General features: G+C 42.4%; 1 protein-coding gene across 1 annotated transcript in view; it reads right to left on the reverse strand.

Moving 5' to 3' along the window:
* Positions 1-18,288, reverse strand: part of LOC144817928 (putative tetratricopeptide repeat protein 41) — a 391,161-nt gene that overhangs the window by 162,285 nt on the left and 210,588 nt on the right. Inside the window, exon 6 of the mRNA XM_078674882.1 lies at positions 17,360-17,599. Within this exon, the coding sequence (XP_078531008.1) occupies positions 17,360-17,599 (240 nt within the window). The remainder of the gene's footprint in view (positions 1-17,359; positions 17,600-18,288) is intronic.

Below are 18,288 nucleotides of genomic sequence, written 5' to 3' on the forward strand. Positions count from 1 at the left end.
GGGCATGTTGAAGAAAATTACTCATCGGATAATACTAGAAAAAAATGCTGTTCCTAGGGCCCGATTCACAGAACTAACTTACAACAAAATTCTAAACTTACTTTGGTATTCACAGAATGCACGTACTCCTTTTGGTATTCCCAGAATGCACTTGATCATTTTGATATTCACAGAATGAACTTACTCATTTTGGTATTCACAGAATGAATTTACTCATTCTGGTATTCACAGAATGAACTTACTCATCCTAACTTTATGTCCGCACTTGGACAGGAATTTACTGCCTGGTGGCAGAGATTACGTCCCAATTGCGGAATCTGCGCCTCTGGCCCGGAAACTCCGACTCTGTGCCGGAAATTCCGTCTCCGGGTCGGAAAAAACACATTTTGGCCATTTGAGTATTTCAAGTGCCTACCATCCCGCACCATGCTCCAGCTGAAGTCAATTAAGACCAACTGCAAACCCAGCATCACATAAAAGCAGCACACTTTCAAGGATCAGGTTTGGCCACAGAGAGTTCCTGTTTGCTTTGCTGTTCATCGCTACTTCAAAATTTACAAACTGAGGAGGAAGAACTTCACAACTGAGGAGACCACCATGATTGTGGAGTTCATTGTGAGGCACCACAAACGCCTATATGGTCTCCCACCATACTGCGCCAGTGGCACACAGAAGGCAGCTCTCTGGCAGCAGTTAGCCACTGCTGTCACAGCATTGGGGGTGGAAGTGCGCACAGTCCGTGAAATAAAGAGGAAGTGGCACGATGAAAAGCTGAGTGCGAAGGAGAAGTACTCCAGGATCGAGTTGAACAGAATTCTCCCTGCCTCACACTCTGGACCCCCGCTTCCATCTCACCCCACTAGAGGAAGATATCCTCACAACAATCCACCCCCACATGCTCCATGGGCTGCCTGGGAATGATGTCCGCAACATGGTACCAGGTAAATGGGATGCCAAGAACAAGTATACCAAATGTATGTCTGTGTCGCACTGCCATTGTGTGTAAGGAAGTTGTCCAAAGTTCATATACAAATATATTCAGTCAATGGCCCATGTGTATCCCTCTGTATGTTGCACCACAAGTCCCAGAATCCTTTGTATTAGAAATGGAAAATCCCTTTCACACCATTAAATACAAAGGCCCAATATTGATGCCATATATACCTAACACTGTTAAGTAGCAATAGTCAAAGTGCCCCTTCCACTTATCCATACACAGAGGGGGTCAGTCAAGAACGTAAAGGTGTGGGGCTGCAGTGCAGAGGCAAATCAACAGACAACGGAATTAAGAAAATAACCACAAAATTTCCTAAAAATAACTCACCTTGGGCTTGCCAAAATCACAAAACAGAAGGTGAGAGAATCCTTATTTCAAAATATTTCATTCCCATATTCCATTGTTAAATTCCCAACCTGCCACCCCATCACATCACCAACACCCCACTGCTCCTACCTGTACCGGCCGTGGCAGTACTTCTCAATACTGTTAACATGCAGAAGATATGAGGAAATGTCTGATAAGTTACACGTACATTTTCCATGTGTTGATTTTTCTCTCTTCTCACCCATTGACACATTCAGCCAGAGCACAGACAACCACTGTAGCAGAGGTCCCTGCAACTTCTGAGAGGAAACATCATCCAGAGCAACGCAGACCACCCTCACTAACTGGTAAATCAAACTTGTCAGGAGATAGTCATAATGCATGAATAGGCATCAGAAAATAGAGGGAGATACATAGGGCCTCATTTATGAGGCCTTGCGTCACTTGTACGCCACCGGTGTGTCACTTTTTGTGCTGCACCAGCAGTGTAAAAAATGTGACATGCTGCGTCATATTTACAAAGTGACGCATTTAGGTAGATGGGTCACTTGGAAACCCCCTGCTCCACGTTATACCTGAGCCAGGTATAATGTATGCAAGGGGGGGGCGTTCCAACGCATGAAAGGGTTGTAGAAGTAACGCAGTGAAATCTATGAGATTTCACTGCGCTACTTCTAGGACATCAATATCTTACGCCTGCCTCATGGCAGGCGTAAGACTACCTCAGGCACATTTAACATGGGACTTGCCGATGTGTAATAACCTATTGCTGGAGTTGCGTCACTTTTGTGACACACTCCAGCAATGCGCCATTTTTGCGCCTACAGATACGTCAGAAATACTGACGTATCTGCAACTCCTTGCGCCATGATGTGTCATACTGTAAATATGATGCATCATTGGTGTCACAAGGGGGCGCAATGAAAAGTGACGCATCACTGTTTTCTTGCAGCAATGAGTCACTTTTCATAAATGAGGCCCAGAGTGTTGGCATCTCAAAGGCAACTGGAGAGGAAAAACTAGCTTTACAACTATTGGAATTCTCAAAGGACATTTACCTTTAGCAAATTATATCTGTGACCAGCGAAAGGCAAAATATAGCATACATATCCTGGCTCATCATATAATTGTGTTTTATGAACATTTCATGTATTCCACCAACAGTTCCAGGACTGGGAAGTCGATCGTGGATTTGAGTGCTAGAGCAAGTCTGAATGTATCCACCTCTAGATTGCAATTATTTTTGTAGACTAAATAAAAAAATCCAATGAGAACAAATATGACAATGATGAACAAGAAATGAGATTCAAATATCAGGATTGAGAATGCGTCCATTGTCCAACTTAGAATGTTTCTTTTCCATACATTAATTTTTCCAGTCCAACCAGCTGGTCGTAGATTTCAGAATTTTATGGTATGTCTTTTGGTCCATTAACAAAACATGATAGTGGACCTTACTTCAGGAAGTGTTGTGTCAATTTGATAGACATTGCTACTAGGCAGTGGGGCCATAATAAGTTGAATGTGGGATCACTCATGATAATTTGTGGTAGACACTTCTGCAACGGTAGGTCCCACACTGCTTGTGCTCATGCTTTGTGCCTCAAATTGAGTGCCTCACATGTGGCAGCAGAAATGTGAAGTTGCAAACACACTTATCATTGTAGGTCCACTTATATCCTCCCAGAGTCCAAGACGCACATTGACTTCTAGAACAAGGCTGGCTATAACATCTGGTTAGGGACCACACACTGGGCAGGTGCGGGCCATGGTAAGCAAACCCAGGAACCTGAATGACCATGACCATGAATGTGCCTTTAATCTCCGCCGTATGTTGTATGTGTTTCACATAACTGTTGTCCTACATCACAATATGTTTACATATGGCATTGGCCCATATACCAGATCCCACCATGGTGGCTAGTGAAAGGATGTTACAAAGCATATGACAAGTGAGTGTAAAATGGACATAAAAATAGTATATAGTGTCACATGAAGTGTACTAGACACAACTGGATCGTAATTCAATTATATGAAAACTCCCTAGCAGAATTCCAAAGGACAGAACAATTTGAAATTGGTATGGATGATGCTCGCACTGATGCCAGTTCTGTATGTTTGTGATGGATGTATGGCCTGCCAAGGTGAATCTTCAGGAACTCACATTTCAAAATCTCTTGGCTGAAAGTCCAAAACCAAATCCAGTGTAGGCGTCAACCATTACAGATTCACAACTTACCCACAATGTGGTATCCTAGTCAAATGTTGCACTCTGCTTGCCTACTCTTCTACTGTATCCACCTATATAAGTGAATGTATGATATATGAGGTAAAGATGTCTGCTGTACAAGACATAATCCGTTGTCAGCTTGGTTCTACCATGATGTAGGAAATGGATAATACTGGGAACAAAAAGGTCCCTAAGGTCTAGCTCTCTTTTATAGTGTAGATAATAAACACAAGTACTTGCATCCGCTTAAAACTTTAGGACAAACGTACCACTCGTGCCATAAGTATCAGTATACAATCATAAAAAAATACTAGAAGAACAAATTATAAAAATACATAATTTATTACATGAAATACATTGTTCTGTACAAAAAGTTAAAAATCATCATTATCTTGATCACATTAAAAAAGGAAAACAAGTTGTCGACGCAGCGTTTCGGTTTGTACAATTGACACCTTCTTCAGGACAGTTCCTCTCAGATGTTATGAGTGGTGCACTAGACACCTCCGTGTGTTGGCGCTCACACTTCCAGCTCTAGGATCGTGAAGTCTATTTCCTCAATTACGAAGGATAAATATCCTTATTAAAAAAGTTCCTTATGATATTCAAGTCTGTATAGTGTATATATGTACACTGGAGCCACCGTTGTTTGTATTTGTCAGATGATACGATAAGAATTATTTTATTATGGCTGGGGTTGCATATGTGATTGCATCAGACAGTATCCCGATATATTAGGTGATTTCTTTTAGTAGTGGCGTTTCAATTTACCATCCACAGACTAGAAAGCGGCCTCCCTGCTCCAAGTGTCCAGGTTACATCAATGTTGGTTCAATAGAAATCTGGCTGACCCTCACATGCCCACATCAAGTCATCTGGTATAGCCACAGACTGGAGCAACACAGGGAGAGTTTTGGGTCGCATGTGGGGGGTGTGGTGCCTTAGGTTCGGAGCCAATGTCAGTGTCGACCTGGTAGCTACGATGAGGGGAACAGATTGAAGGGGATGCAGTTAGAGGCCCCGATGGAATGGAGGCCTCTGGAGTTAGGGAGGGGCTAATGGCAGGCCCAGGTTCCCTAGTGGCCTGTTCCAGGGACACCTCGGCAAAACTCACAGGTAAATGGTCCATGGGAGAGTGGCTCTCCGACCCCCCTGGCCAGAGGTGTCCAGTCATCACCCCCTTCACTGTCCTCAGCCTCCACCCGGTCCATAGCACCAGAGTTGTCTTGCTGGTCTGTTCGGGTGGGCGCAATCCCCATGCCTCCTGATGTTGAGGGTTCCGCCTCATCGCCCTTTTCCTCAGTACTGGAAAGAGGTCGCAGCCGACGGCGTACCACAGATGTTCTGCTCCGGACCCGGTCTTCTTGGCCAGCTGAGTCCACTGAAATGTGAGACAAATCATTATGTAGTTAGTGTACACGTCAGGACAAGACACGTATCAAGATGAGCCAAGGTCAGACTTTGTTCTCCTCTGATCACACTATAGAGTTGTCAGTGTTCATGAGCCTAAATTACGGGCATGTTCACTGTCATCTCCTGATTTGAGTCTAACATGGACATCTCACAGATTATTGGTGGTTTGCGTGCCTGTACTGCCAACCCTCAGCTATGGCATTCTTGGGACCTGTGTGTCCTGTCACTGCTACATGGGCAGGTTCCACAACCCAGTCCACAAAAGGTGATCAGAGAGAGTCCAGATGAAATTGGAAAGGGCCTGTGATATGGAGTGTCTGCATTTTCACGTCTGGACAAATGTTATCTGCTGTGTAGCATTGGATGGGACAACACAAAGGCCGATTGGGGGTAACACATCCATATAGGGTCTTGCCAATTAGGTTTGCTAAGTTGTGAGTCTAAGCTTTTGATATCCTCTCACAAAATCTGAAAATCCAGTGCCACATATTGGCTTTGGAGGCTGGTCAGGAAGTGTTGTGCTCTGGTGAACAGTAGTGGCTTGTTGTCACAGCTACCTGTACATGGAAAATGGCATACAAGCTATTGGGGATAGGACGTGTGTCTGTGGACAAACTTGGCAAAATTTAAAACACTTATGAGTGTGGCAAGGGCCTCAAAGTCTGTCTTGATTCCATGGCACATGATGATCTGTGTCAATCAGAACCCAAAGTCACCGAAAACAATGTAAGTGACAGCATCCAATTCCTATTGGCCTCACATACACACACTGGACAGTGTCAGTACCATTCCTCGTCCAATGCACACATCAGTTATGATTCCCTTGGTTCACTATTAATGGTGCTGGAAGTGCAATTTTATTAGTAATGCAACTTTGTGTCTCAAATCCCCAGTTTTCATGATGACACTACTACTCCCAGAATGCACTCTGCCCTGTACATAAAATGCGCTACAGTGAGCTTTTTGCTTCATGATGACTGCTGCATAGACATAGAATAGGTGACTGGAGGCATGGGACACAGAATGGTACAGCTCTGTCTACACTCGCATCATACTTCCAAACACATTTTGCATATAATGCACTTACCAGGTCTCTGCTGCTCTTGCTCCTCCAGCTGAGCATGGAGGGTCAGAAGAGCTGCACGCAGGACCGTGTACAGTGTTGAGAGGCAAGGACGATGCACATGGTGCTGGGAAGACTGGCCCAGTAGCTCTTCAGCCTTGATCTGGGCCCAGCATTTCAGGTCCTCCAAGCGCTGAGGCATGCCCTAGCTTTCCTGGTGTGAACACCCACTGTACTGCAGCGCTCACCAATTCCCAAAATATGGCCCGCGCTGCATTGCTCAGCTGTTCCTCTGGTCCCCCATATAGCTGAGGATATTTCAGTATCACCCCCTCAGCTAGGACATCTAATTCCCTTTCACTGAAAGGGGGGTGCTTTTTCTTCATAACCCTCAGCCATTTTGGGGGTAATAAGGTTGATGAGAGCAGCAGGATGATATAGGAGCTGATCTGTGAGAGAGGATGACTCAGAATGAACACAAAATGGCTGTCAACAGCTTCCTGTGATGTATTTCCTGTCTACCACTTCCTGTATGTCATTTCCTGTATGAAATTATGGGTTCTGGTCATTTTTCAGCGTTTATGGCCCGAAAACCTACTTTCTATCTACGTAAGTACGCTACGCATGCACAGAGTACTCTACGCATGCGCAGAGTACTCTACGCATGGGCAGAGTATGCTACTGTGCCGGAATGTGCGAAATCGACCAGGAACCCATTATTTCATGGGAGACAGGAAATACATCACAGGAAGTAGTTGAAAGCCATTGTGTGTTCACTCTGATTCATCCACAATCACAGAACAAATCCACTGCCATCCTGTTATTCTGTCAATACATCTAACAATAGGTTCAGGGAAGAGATCACCCAAAGCTATATGTGATCCAACATAGTGAAGAAAAAAACCCAAATCAAATGGACTATAAACTAATCCTACAGCCATGTTTGAACACGCACCTGCGTGTTCAAACATGGCTGTAGGATTAGTTTACTCAATCTACGCGCAATGTGGTTTGTAATATCCTTAGCGCCGAAACTTAAGGTTTATTTTTTCTCTATAGCCGATTAAATGGGCGTTCAGTTGGGTGGAAGTCTGATGCCACTGACAAGATTCCACTAAGTTTCTATGACGCAGTGTGTCTTCACTCGTCGTTGCCAGTAAGTTTCTCTATTTTGGCTTACTTTGAATAGAGTTCTCGTTCAAGCCATTGATATTAAACCTGACTTTTTTCTGTCGCAGTATTTCTTAGATTTCCTGAGGATGACCATAATTAATGATTGGACCTAACTGTTTTATACAGGTGATTTTTCCTAGGCATTATCTATCTTGGTGAAGGTTTGGTACTTCTTTTAATCACATTGGGTTTGGTGCTGGCCTGCTTTATTTTCTCTTGATTGACTTTTCACTTGGTGTCTAAATCTTGTTTGTTCCTGAAGCCTTTTCTTTCGAAGAAGTCTACTGAAATATGAATATGTGTGTAAATGTATAAATATATTAACAATGGAAAACTCTTTATTGTACAGATTTACAACGCTCAAACAAACTGTGAGTCCTGAAGATGACCGCACAATAATATAGCAGTCGAAACGCCGTCAATGCTTTTTGGTGGTCAAAAATTGAATTTAGGACACATTATGTCTGTCTATGTTGTTCTTTTACCGTAATATGTAATGGTTTTGTTTGCCACATGTCTGGTTTGAGATATAGGTTTTCTTTTGTATACCAGCACTTTGTCTTGAGCGTAACTGTTTTTAGAATTTTTTGTACTATATGTAATAAATAATGTCTTTTTGATACTAGTAATACTGTTTGAAGGGCTTCTTTAATTACTTTTTCTTCTCTTCCATTTGATTTGGGGGTTTTTCTTCACTATGTTGGATCACATATAGCTTTGGGTGATCTCTTCCCTCAACCTATTGTTAGATGTATTGATTGACTGTCCTGGGTTTGGGGTATTGGACAGCCCTTGTGGTTGTTAATGATCCTGTTATTCTGTAGCAGAGAAACCTGAAATGACAGTGTAAGATTAATTTATAGACATGAAACAAAAGGGAGAACAGACCATGTTATGAGATTTGGCCTGGGACAAGGAGGAGGGGGTGGGCTGGCACAACATCACACCCCAGTTTACTTTTCAACTGCATTGCATTATGATACATGTAGTCCATATTTAGTGAGCAACACAAGAGTTGTCTGTTGTGTTACAGTGTATTGGGGGTAGCAGTAGTGTGCATCACAGTCACATAGTGGCAGATTCAGCCACATCATCACTCACATTGTGGGCCCTAAATTATTAGTGTATGAAAATCATTTGGGGGCCCAAAAATCAAAAATGCTACAGTTATGCACTTTTTAGATACAGACACCCATTGTCAAAAGGTACGGAAGGGTCTCTCAGAACATGTACATCTCATCTTCAGAGTCAATAGAATCCTTGGGAAATCCACTACACTGATTGCTGACATTGGCACATGACCTGATGCATGGTAAATCTTTTGACTCATGTCAACAGTTGTGTTTGACATACAGTTAGTGTGATTTACAAAGTAGTCTCAGGATGGACTTTTTGGACAGAGACGTAAATAGCCATTTTTTATCATTGACAACCGACAGCGAACCACATATTGTCCATGACACAACAGGTTGCTCACGTGAAAAACGTGGCAACCAACTGATCACAAACTTGCGTACCCTGGCCTCGGTTATGTGCAATGGCCCGGTTGCCCAGATTCAGAGCTAGCCGAGGTTCAAGAGGTATGTATAAGCCATGCGTTAAAGTGATATTGTGTAAAACACAACAGGCCATAATGATCTTGCTCACAACTTCAGGGGAGTACATCAGCACACCCCCTGTACGGCTGAGACATCTGAAACGCGTCTCCAACAGACCAAAAGTGCGCTCTATGATGGCTCGAGTTCGTATGTGTGCCCGATTGTACCTCCGCTGAGGTACAGTGGCTGGATGTCTGTAAGGTGTAAGGAGTTGAGGGGAGAGTGCATACCCAGCATCGCCTGAGGAGGGAAGATAGGGCAATAGGTTACATTTCCATTTGAAATTTGAGCAGAACATGATCTTAACTTAGTACATGCAGTGTCTGTTGTGACTGTGTATGTGGCTGGGGGATTCTTATTGTAGAATGGTTGTTGATATAAGGTGGCATTCATTCATTACAGGCTTCTTGACAGGCCCCTTGCGCCACCAGTGTGTCACTTTTCATATGTGAGAAAGTGACGAACCGGCAGCGCAAGGGGCTTGCAAATGAGACCTTTCATAAGCACACATCACTCTTTTTTAGTGCTTGGTACTTACCCAGTAACCACATGTTGCCAAATTCTCCCGCAGCCATCCGCCGAGCAAGAGGTGACATGCAGAATACGAAGCTGTCATGGGTACTGCCTGGAAACGCTGCATGCACATCTATGAATCTCCCACTGGCATCACAGACAGCCTGCACATTGATGGGATACCACTGGTGTCTGTTGCAGTATATGAGTGCATTGTGGCGGGGTGGCTGAAGGGTCACATGAGTACAGTCAATTGCACCCAGCACATGTGGGAAGCGGGAGATGAGAAGTAAATCCCTAGCTGCCCTTTTTCTGCTGGCCAGTGTATGTGGCATTCCTATGTGAAGGTGTGCTCTAGAATTGATGCAGCTCAGTACCTGATGCAAGCACCGCGACTGGCTAGCCTGGGAGATGCCCATGACATCACTGGTGACCATTTGGAATGACCCTGTTGTAAAAATATGGAGAGCAGAAAGTACCTTCAGATAGGCTGGAATGGCATGGGAGCAGGAGGTAGCAGAGTAAAGTTCCTCCTCCCAACCACATACCATCTCTAAGACGACTTCTGGAGGGAAGCAGTATCTGGCCCTTACATCTTGGGTGGACATCCCAAATATGTTCATCCTCTGTCTGAAGATCCTCTCTTTTCTCCTCCTCCTCCTCAAGTCTTCTTGCCGGATGCATCATGGGGCATGGTAGGCACTTGGACAGGTGTTTAGCATTAAGTTATGCTCAAACGGCCAAAAATGCAGATATTCCAGCACGGAAGCGGAGTTTCCGGGCCGGAGACGGAGATTCCAGCCCGAGTGCAGACATAAAGTTAGGATGAGTAAGTTCATTCTGTGAATACCAAAATGAGTAAGTTCATTCTATGAATACGAAAATGAGTAAGTGCCTTCTGTGAATACCAAAATGGTAGTAAGTTTAGGATTTTGTTGTAAGTTAGTTATGTGAATCGGGCCCCTACTGTGCACGAAGTAAGACCTATACCATTTTTGATGAGGGAGCCACTTTAACAGGAACTGTATAAATTGTTAAAAGAAGGGATTATGGAACCTATAGAATCTTCTGAGTGGCTTGCCCTTATTGTTGTTGTTCCTAAAGAGGGGAATAAGATTTAGGGCGATATGTATCAACATTCCAATGTGCGATTCCTAAATAGCGATTTTTAAGGAATCGCTATTTAGGAATCGCACAATGGTATGTATGTAGAAATCAGCTTCTTGTTAGCGATTTCTTAATATTCCTTAATTGCGATTAGCATATTGCTAATCGCAAATAAGGAATAATTTCCCATTCATTTCTATGGGCCAGGAGGCTCATAGGAACGAAGGGGAAATGTGCGATTAGCAATTAGCTAATCGCAATTTGGGAATATTTTCAAGGGTGCAGGGGTGTCCAAAGGACACCCTGCTGCACCCCTGAAAATGACATGTGTTCGCATATGGCGCACATACATGCCCTAAGGGCATGTATGAGCGTCACATGGCACCTTTTGTATTTAAATAAAATGCTTTTTAAAAGGAATTCGCAACTTACCACCAACTTGAAGTTGGTGGTAATTTGCGATTCCTTAGGAACAATTAGCAATATTTTATTGCATCATACATTGCATTTAAGGAATCGCACATTTTGCGATTTCTTAACTGCAATCGCAAAATAAGGAATAGCAAATTGTGCGATTCCCTATTTTGTACCACATTTCTTTCATACATACCATATTGAGAATTCGCATTCGCAAAGGCCGAAATTCTGAGAATTTCGGCCTTTGCGAATGGGAAAATGCTTGATACATATCGCCCTTAGCTCTTTATTGACTTAAGGGATCTAAATAGGAATATTTGGTGGACCGGAATCAATTGCCCAATATTACAGAAATGTTAAGTGTGATGGGTGGTGGCACGATATTTAGTGTTTTAGATATGTCAGCCGCTTACCATCAAGTGAATCTGCATCAAGAATCTAGCCCATTAACATTGTTTGTAACAACTCTGGGAGCATGTTTGCTTTTGGTTTGGCATCAGCCTCTGCAGTTTTTCAGAGAATTAGGCAGATTATTTTTCAGGGAATGAAGAAAGTATTGTGCTTCCAAGATGATATTATGGTAGTGGGGAAGTCATTGAAAGAACACGATGAGTTGTTGAATGAAGTGCTTAGGAGATATGAGTATCATGACTTAAACGTAAAAAAGGAGAAATGTCAGTTAAGGCGAGAACAGGTGAACTATTTAGGGGATGAGATTTTCGAAAGAGGGATAAGGTCAAAGAAAAGTAGTATGAAGGCAATTGTGGAAACAAATCAACCTGGAGACAAGGAACAGTTAAATTCCTTTCTCGAACTTGCAGAATATTGTTCTAAGTTTGGTCCAACTGTTCTGATGTTGTAGAAACCATGAGAGGTTTGTTAAAAAAAGGTGTGGTATTTGAGTGGAGTGCAGAATGTAAAACTGCTTTTGATAATATCAAGTGGTCGCTTGTCTATGCACCTACATTGGGTCATTTTGATGTCATTAGGAAAAACATTGTGACAACTGACACAACTAATGTGGGTCTTGGTGCGGTTTTGACCCAAAAGGTGGATGATGAAGAGAAAATAATTGGATTTGCAGCCAGGCGGTTATAAGGGGAAGAACAGTCATATTTTGCAATTGAGAAGGAGGTGCTAGCTTGTTGTTGGGGAATGAACTACTTTAGATATTATCGATAGGGATTTCCTTTTGTTATGAAGACTGTTCGTAAGCCTCTGTTGCATGTTTTTAAATATGGTTGGGGTCTAGAAGGTAGTGTAACACCTTTGATTTCTAGGTGGTTGATGTCTGTGATTGATCTTAACTTTGTGGTAGAATTTGTAAGAGGGAAAAAGAATGTGATAGCCGATTGTCTGTCACGCATGCCTCTGATTGAGGATGAGGATGTTTCATTTACTGATAGTGTTGAGTTGGAGACTGTTTCTGTTGATGGAGAGCTTGCTTTAGGAAAAGAGGAATGGGAAAATGCAGTGCTTGAAGATGAGGAGTACAAGAAATTGAGGAATGTGATAAGCAATGGTTGGCACCAAACAGTTGCTTCGTGTGAGGGTTTCAACCGTATTGGGTGGTAAAGGACGAATTGAGCATCCAAGCGGATAAGATTTTGAGAGGAAGCTGAGTGGTTACTCCCAGCTATTGAGGCATAGGTTGGTGAAGATGGTACATAAGGAACATTAAGATAGAAATTTGATGAAGAGAAGATTCAGACAATCCTTTTGGTGGCCAGGTGTGGACAAAGAGGTGGAGGCGTAAGTAAGTGATTGTTATGTTTGTAGCAGCAGCGACAAAGTTAGGGTCGTTAGACAACCACCTGTAGGGTGCATAAAGATTCCAATGTGCCTGTGGGAGAAATTAGCAGCAGACTTCCTGGGGCCTGTGGAGAAATTGGGTTCAAGGAACACGTTTTTGGTAGTCCTTGTAGATTACCATAGCAAATGATTTGTGGTCAAATCCATGGAGCAAATCACAACTGGGAATGTGTTTGAATTCTTCTGTGAAATGTTTTTGGAGGTAAAGATTCCCAAGGTTTTAGTTACTGATAACGGCGTACAATCTGTTTCCACTGCCATGACAACTTTCCCTGCAGATTTGGGTATCAGGTATGATAGAGTGGCATTATTCTGACTGCAGGCCAATGGACTGGTGGAGACGGTCAATCGTATTATCATGGACAATATTCAGTTGTCTTTGGCGAATGGTCTGGTGTGGAAGGACAAATTGATTAGGATGATATGAGCTCACAGGGTAACTCCACATTCAGCAACAGAAGTATCTCCATTTTTTGCTTTGAAGGGCAGAGAATCAGCAACAAAAGAATTTCCCGTTTGGTTGTGTGGGTGGATCGTGAGTGCATGTCGGCAAGAATGACAGATTTTCAAAGACGAAATAAGATGTATTATGATAACAGAAAATGGGTGAAGGTTGTGGATGTGAAGTGTGATGTGGTGATTGGGTGGTGGCGAGGAAAGCTGGTCATGTAAAGAAAGAAGATTAAAGTACTGAATTCTGTTGAAAGATTGGAGGATGGAAGGGAATGGAGCAAAGGACATTTGTGTAAGGTTAAAACCCCTGTTTAACATGTTAATTTTATTTCAAGCTTGGATTGAAATTGTGCAGAGTATTTAAAGCTTTCTGATGTGCATCTTTGTATATTAGTTTAATTTGTTATTATAGCAAATATGTAATTGTTTGTTTATAATTAATTGCAATTGTTTGCAATTGTATTGACATGTTTTCACTGTATTTTTAGCTGTATTATAAAAAGGGGGAAATATGTGGTGATGTTCTACAAGGTGAAATGTTACTGTGTTATTGATGATGTAGGTGGAATGTTTGTTGTGAGGATTCTAGAGAAAGCTGTTTCCGGAGGTGGATGCTGGAGGTTACTGCCAAGGAAGAAATAAAGACGTTGAAGCATATTGTGTACATAGTTATTACAGACAGGTCTTGTATGTCGGAGGGTGACGTGTCCATGGAAGTGGTTCATGACTAAGAGATGTTTACTACAGCGAGATTTTCCCTTATTTTTAAAACCACACACATCCTTCATGGATTGACGTGTTATTGCTGATTTTGAGTGCCTCATTAATTAGATTGCATTCAATTGTCATACAAAGTTGATGTTTTTCGTATAAAAAACTGTTGTGATTATAAACATTGTGTGGTATATGGTCTTTTCTTCTCTTTTGGACATCCACGTAACCTCTTTCTATCGCCACTGTGCATATTTCGATTGTTATTAATTAAATTGTCCACAGGAACCATTGTTTCTGTTTATATAATGTTTTCCTGATCACGCCAAGCATTACAGAAGTGCTTGGGGCATTGTTGCACTAAACTGGGGGTGGTCACCATGAAGAGTACCTTGGAGCACGGAGTGGGGTGTCACTCACTATAAGTTCACGATAAACCACGAGATGAAGGTTAAATGGACCTGACAAGTCTAAAAGGGGAATCAAGCAGTTATTTACCTGCCATTTATATCGTTTCTACCAAGAGGAAGCCTGCAGACACAAGACCACAACCCCAAAGAAAAGCTGGGCAGCAACCCGCTCCCTTCTTGTCTCTGGTTACAATAAAAAATAAACTAGCTCTATGTTTTTCGCCAGGGTTGTCCCTCTATAATCCAAAACATCAGAAGCATGTTTACTTGCATGTCTGTAACAAGGGAATTGGCAAGGCCTCCTACAGATAATCCTCCCAACCTTCTCCAGGAACTGAGGGTAATAAGAACCCACATATTGACATTTGTAGTGTGTTATGTGTAATGTTCAATATGCATAATATGTAATGTTTCATATGCATAATATGTAACATGTGTGTCTCGTGTTGGACTATTAAGTTAGCAACAGGCACGTGTTGTGTTAGAGCATGTTCCGTGCTGTTATCTTTTGTATTGGTGTTCTCACTACGCGCTTCATGGGCGACAAGTGCTGACATTGAAATGGTAGCCAGATGCTGTTAATGTCCCTGCTTGTCGGTCATGTTGTACTTTGGGCTTTCCAGATTTACAATAAACCTTAACTTGAAACCTCCACGTTCCCAGAGGTCTTCACTACATATTGGTGACGAGCGGACCATATAAGCCCGAAGACATCCAGCCATCATTTTCCAACTTTCGACATTTTCAAGGTTTCCTTTAAATTCATCTCACTAATCCCATCTACATCGCCAAAATGTAGTGAAGACCTCTGAGAACGTGGAGATTTCAAAATTTTATTTATTGTACATCCAGAAAGCCCAAAGCGCAATACGACCGACAAACAGGGACATCAACAGCATCTGGCTACCATTTCAATGTCCGCACTTATTGTACGATCTTCGTAGGTGACATGATTCTCTGTTTTCTGGGAGCTCTCCAAGGCATGTTGCAGATCCTCTTTGTCTGTTGGGCTCATCTGTAGTACAAGATAACATAAGAAGTAGGCCTGTACATGATTCTAACATACCTACCAGGTTCAGATATTTTGTCATGAGTTAATTTCATTTTTATTCACATTTCAGGTGTTCCTTCTTTGTTGTGTTTTAAAGGGGGAAGGTGATGTAGTGTGTTACGTGTAATGTTCAATACTCATAATATGTAATGTTTAATATGCATAATATGTAACGTGCCTGTCGCATCTTGTACTATTATGTTAGCGACAGGCATGTGTTGTGTTATAGAGCGTGTTTCGTGCTCAGTTATCTTTCCTATTGGTGTTCTCATCAAGCGCTTCGGAGGCGTCAAGTATGGATATTCAAACAGTAGCCAGATGCTGTTGGTGTCCCTGCTTGTCGGTCGTGTTGCACTGTGGGCTTTCCAGAGCTGCAATAACTCTTACCTTGAAACCTCCACATTTTCTGCAGCCTTCTCTATAACAAGTCACCAGCAGGACAAACTATTTCTGGTTTTGAGATTTTGGCCTATTCGAAGAGGAACCATGCAGGGTTCATCGTTTCCTTTCATGTGTGTGCTAGTAATGCAACTCCTAGCTAGATTGATGCAGTGAAAACTCAAAGATAAGGGGATATGTATCACAAAGTTGTCTCTCACTACATCATGTTTTGTTGATGGCATCTTGTTATGTGCCAAGAAGCATCTGTAAATACAGCTGATGTTTTGAAATGTATTATGTAATTTAGAGTGCTTTTGGGATTGTGAATCCATATTTCTAAAGCTGTGTTAAGTGAGTGAAGAAAGGGCTGTCTGGTGGAGGACAGCAATTGGTCTAAATACTTCTAGAAACATATACTATCTGACATTGATAAGGTGCACAAAATAAGGCTCACATTACGATAAAGGGCGGTTGGACCCGCCATCCGCTACCACGTCAGTCAGGAGACCCACCAACAAGCAGGCGGTGGTCCAACCGCCAAATTAGGATGAGACCACCGTGCTGGCATCAGGAAAGGGCTCATTTACATTGCTGCTTGTGCTGCGACCCAGGAAAAGAGTCACTGCACACGCTGCAGTGTGAAAGAGCACTTTGTGCACATCCATGCATGGCCTCCATGTAAGGGATACGATTCCAACCGTCGCCCTGATAGGATCCTAGAACCTGTCAGAGGCAGCAGTCTTTCCCTTGACAGCTGGCGGTCCGACCGCATGCTTCAAAATGCGGTGGTGGGACCGATGGTCTGTCGGCAGTAGGACCGTCACTGATGTCCTGTTGGTGGGAGTCCCACCGCTTGCATAATAAGGCCCTAAATGCGGATTACCTAGACTAAATTTTAAAGTACTCTTCAGTTGTTCTTGATGGGTAGGCTAACAATCCTTAAAATGATACTTAATATAGAATATGTTAACACCTTAGTCAAGGTTCTAAAGGTAGTCTTCCTATAGCTTAACATAGTACCTGAGTAAACATTTCCAAAGGTTAAATACATATGGGCCAGGTGCTCTTGATTCAGAGGGTACTTCTATTAAGCACAGTTGCACCATTCATTTTAAGGCCTAGTTGGTGAAGTGCACTGGGTAGTCATGGATTTACTCACAAAAATGATAAACAGTCAGATTGGCACATATAAAAAAAGAGAAGACCTTGATTTGGAGCACAGGTATGATAAAGGTATTGCAGTCCCCGCCCCACTCCTCATAGAGAAGGATATGATGCTGTCAGATTATCAAACAGCAGTGGGGATTCTTGTTGAATGCCTAGATATTTTGTATCACTGGGTACCAATTTTACTAATGTGAAGATTGACCTGCACAGAAGGAGATGCCAGGACACTATTATACAAAAGGATGGCCCTCATTATTAGTTCGATATCAAAGTATAACAATTCGAAAGTATCACCAGCGGCAAGCACCTTTCCTCGGCTTCCCTGACCAGCTACCAATTCCTCCACTTTACCACACTCACTGCAATGCAATAAGCTTCACAGCATTCACTCAGAAGTACACAAGGACACAGAAGGACAGAACATAGCATAGCTTTGAACAAATGAGGTGCTGACTGCGTAGACTTTATGAGCCCCATATTTTCTATAACTCACTTATTCAATTTACGAACAAGAATTAGATGAAGTCAGGCCTTACCTAGTAATCTGCTCTCAACAGTATCCCGAATTGACCAATGACTGAAGTGCAGCAGGCCATCAGGTTTCTCCTGGATCCATTTGAAGGTAGCAGAACGAAACGCAGCCCAGTGGACGGGGGTTACTTCATATCCATTTCTATACCCAAGGGCATTCAACAAGTAGAATATTTCAGATTCTGCAAGCCCATAGCGAGAGATGCTCAGCAAACACAAGAGATCTACCACCCAGCCCTTCATTCCTATCAAACAAAATGTTAAGGACGATTAGAACGATAAGGAGAGCAGTCCACATTATGACAATATTTCTGAATTAGACATGTGTTGATCTATTTCACAGGTTTCCGGTAACTAGGATCAGATAAGACATTTAACGGTGCTTAAACACTCTTGTCATCCGAGGAGTTACATATTAGGTAGATTTACCACAGTAAATTTGATCAAATAGAAATGAAAAACAAAATCAATGTTATAAATGTATCATATAAGCACTGGAATAATGGAGCGTCAGGTATGCAGTATTGCTTTTCTATACAGCCTTCAACAAAGGTGGAACTGTGAAATATTTTACTGAGAGTGATGTTGGCATGGTTTAAGTCCCAGAAGCCACCCCAGGATCATATGAGTAATTTTACTGAGAATTTGAGGGGTACAGTACAGAATGAGACTGAAGCTGGAGAAAATGACATTATATATAGCAATATGACATAACCCTGCTTCTAACATGTCTTTCTGGAGCATCACACCTTTCCAATACCCAGTGGTAGGGTGTGGGTTCTGCAAGTTCACTCATGCAATGGCCAGATTATAACAGAAAAACATAAAGTATGCTAATCTCCCTAAGGGTCATGATCCATAATCACCAGAAAGCCCATAACTACGTACCTTATGTGAGGCAGGAGCCACAGCCCTTCCATCTATTCAAAAGCAA

Source organism: Lissotriton helveticus, chromosome 1_1 (genome assembly GCF_964261635.1).
Source record: "Lissotriton helveticus chromosome 1_1, aLisHel1.1, whole genome shotgun sequence".
NCBI classification, from domain to species: Eukaryota; Metazoa; Chordata; class Amphibia; order Caudata; family Salamandridae; genus Lissotriton; species Lissotriton helveticus.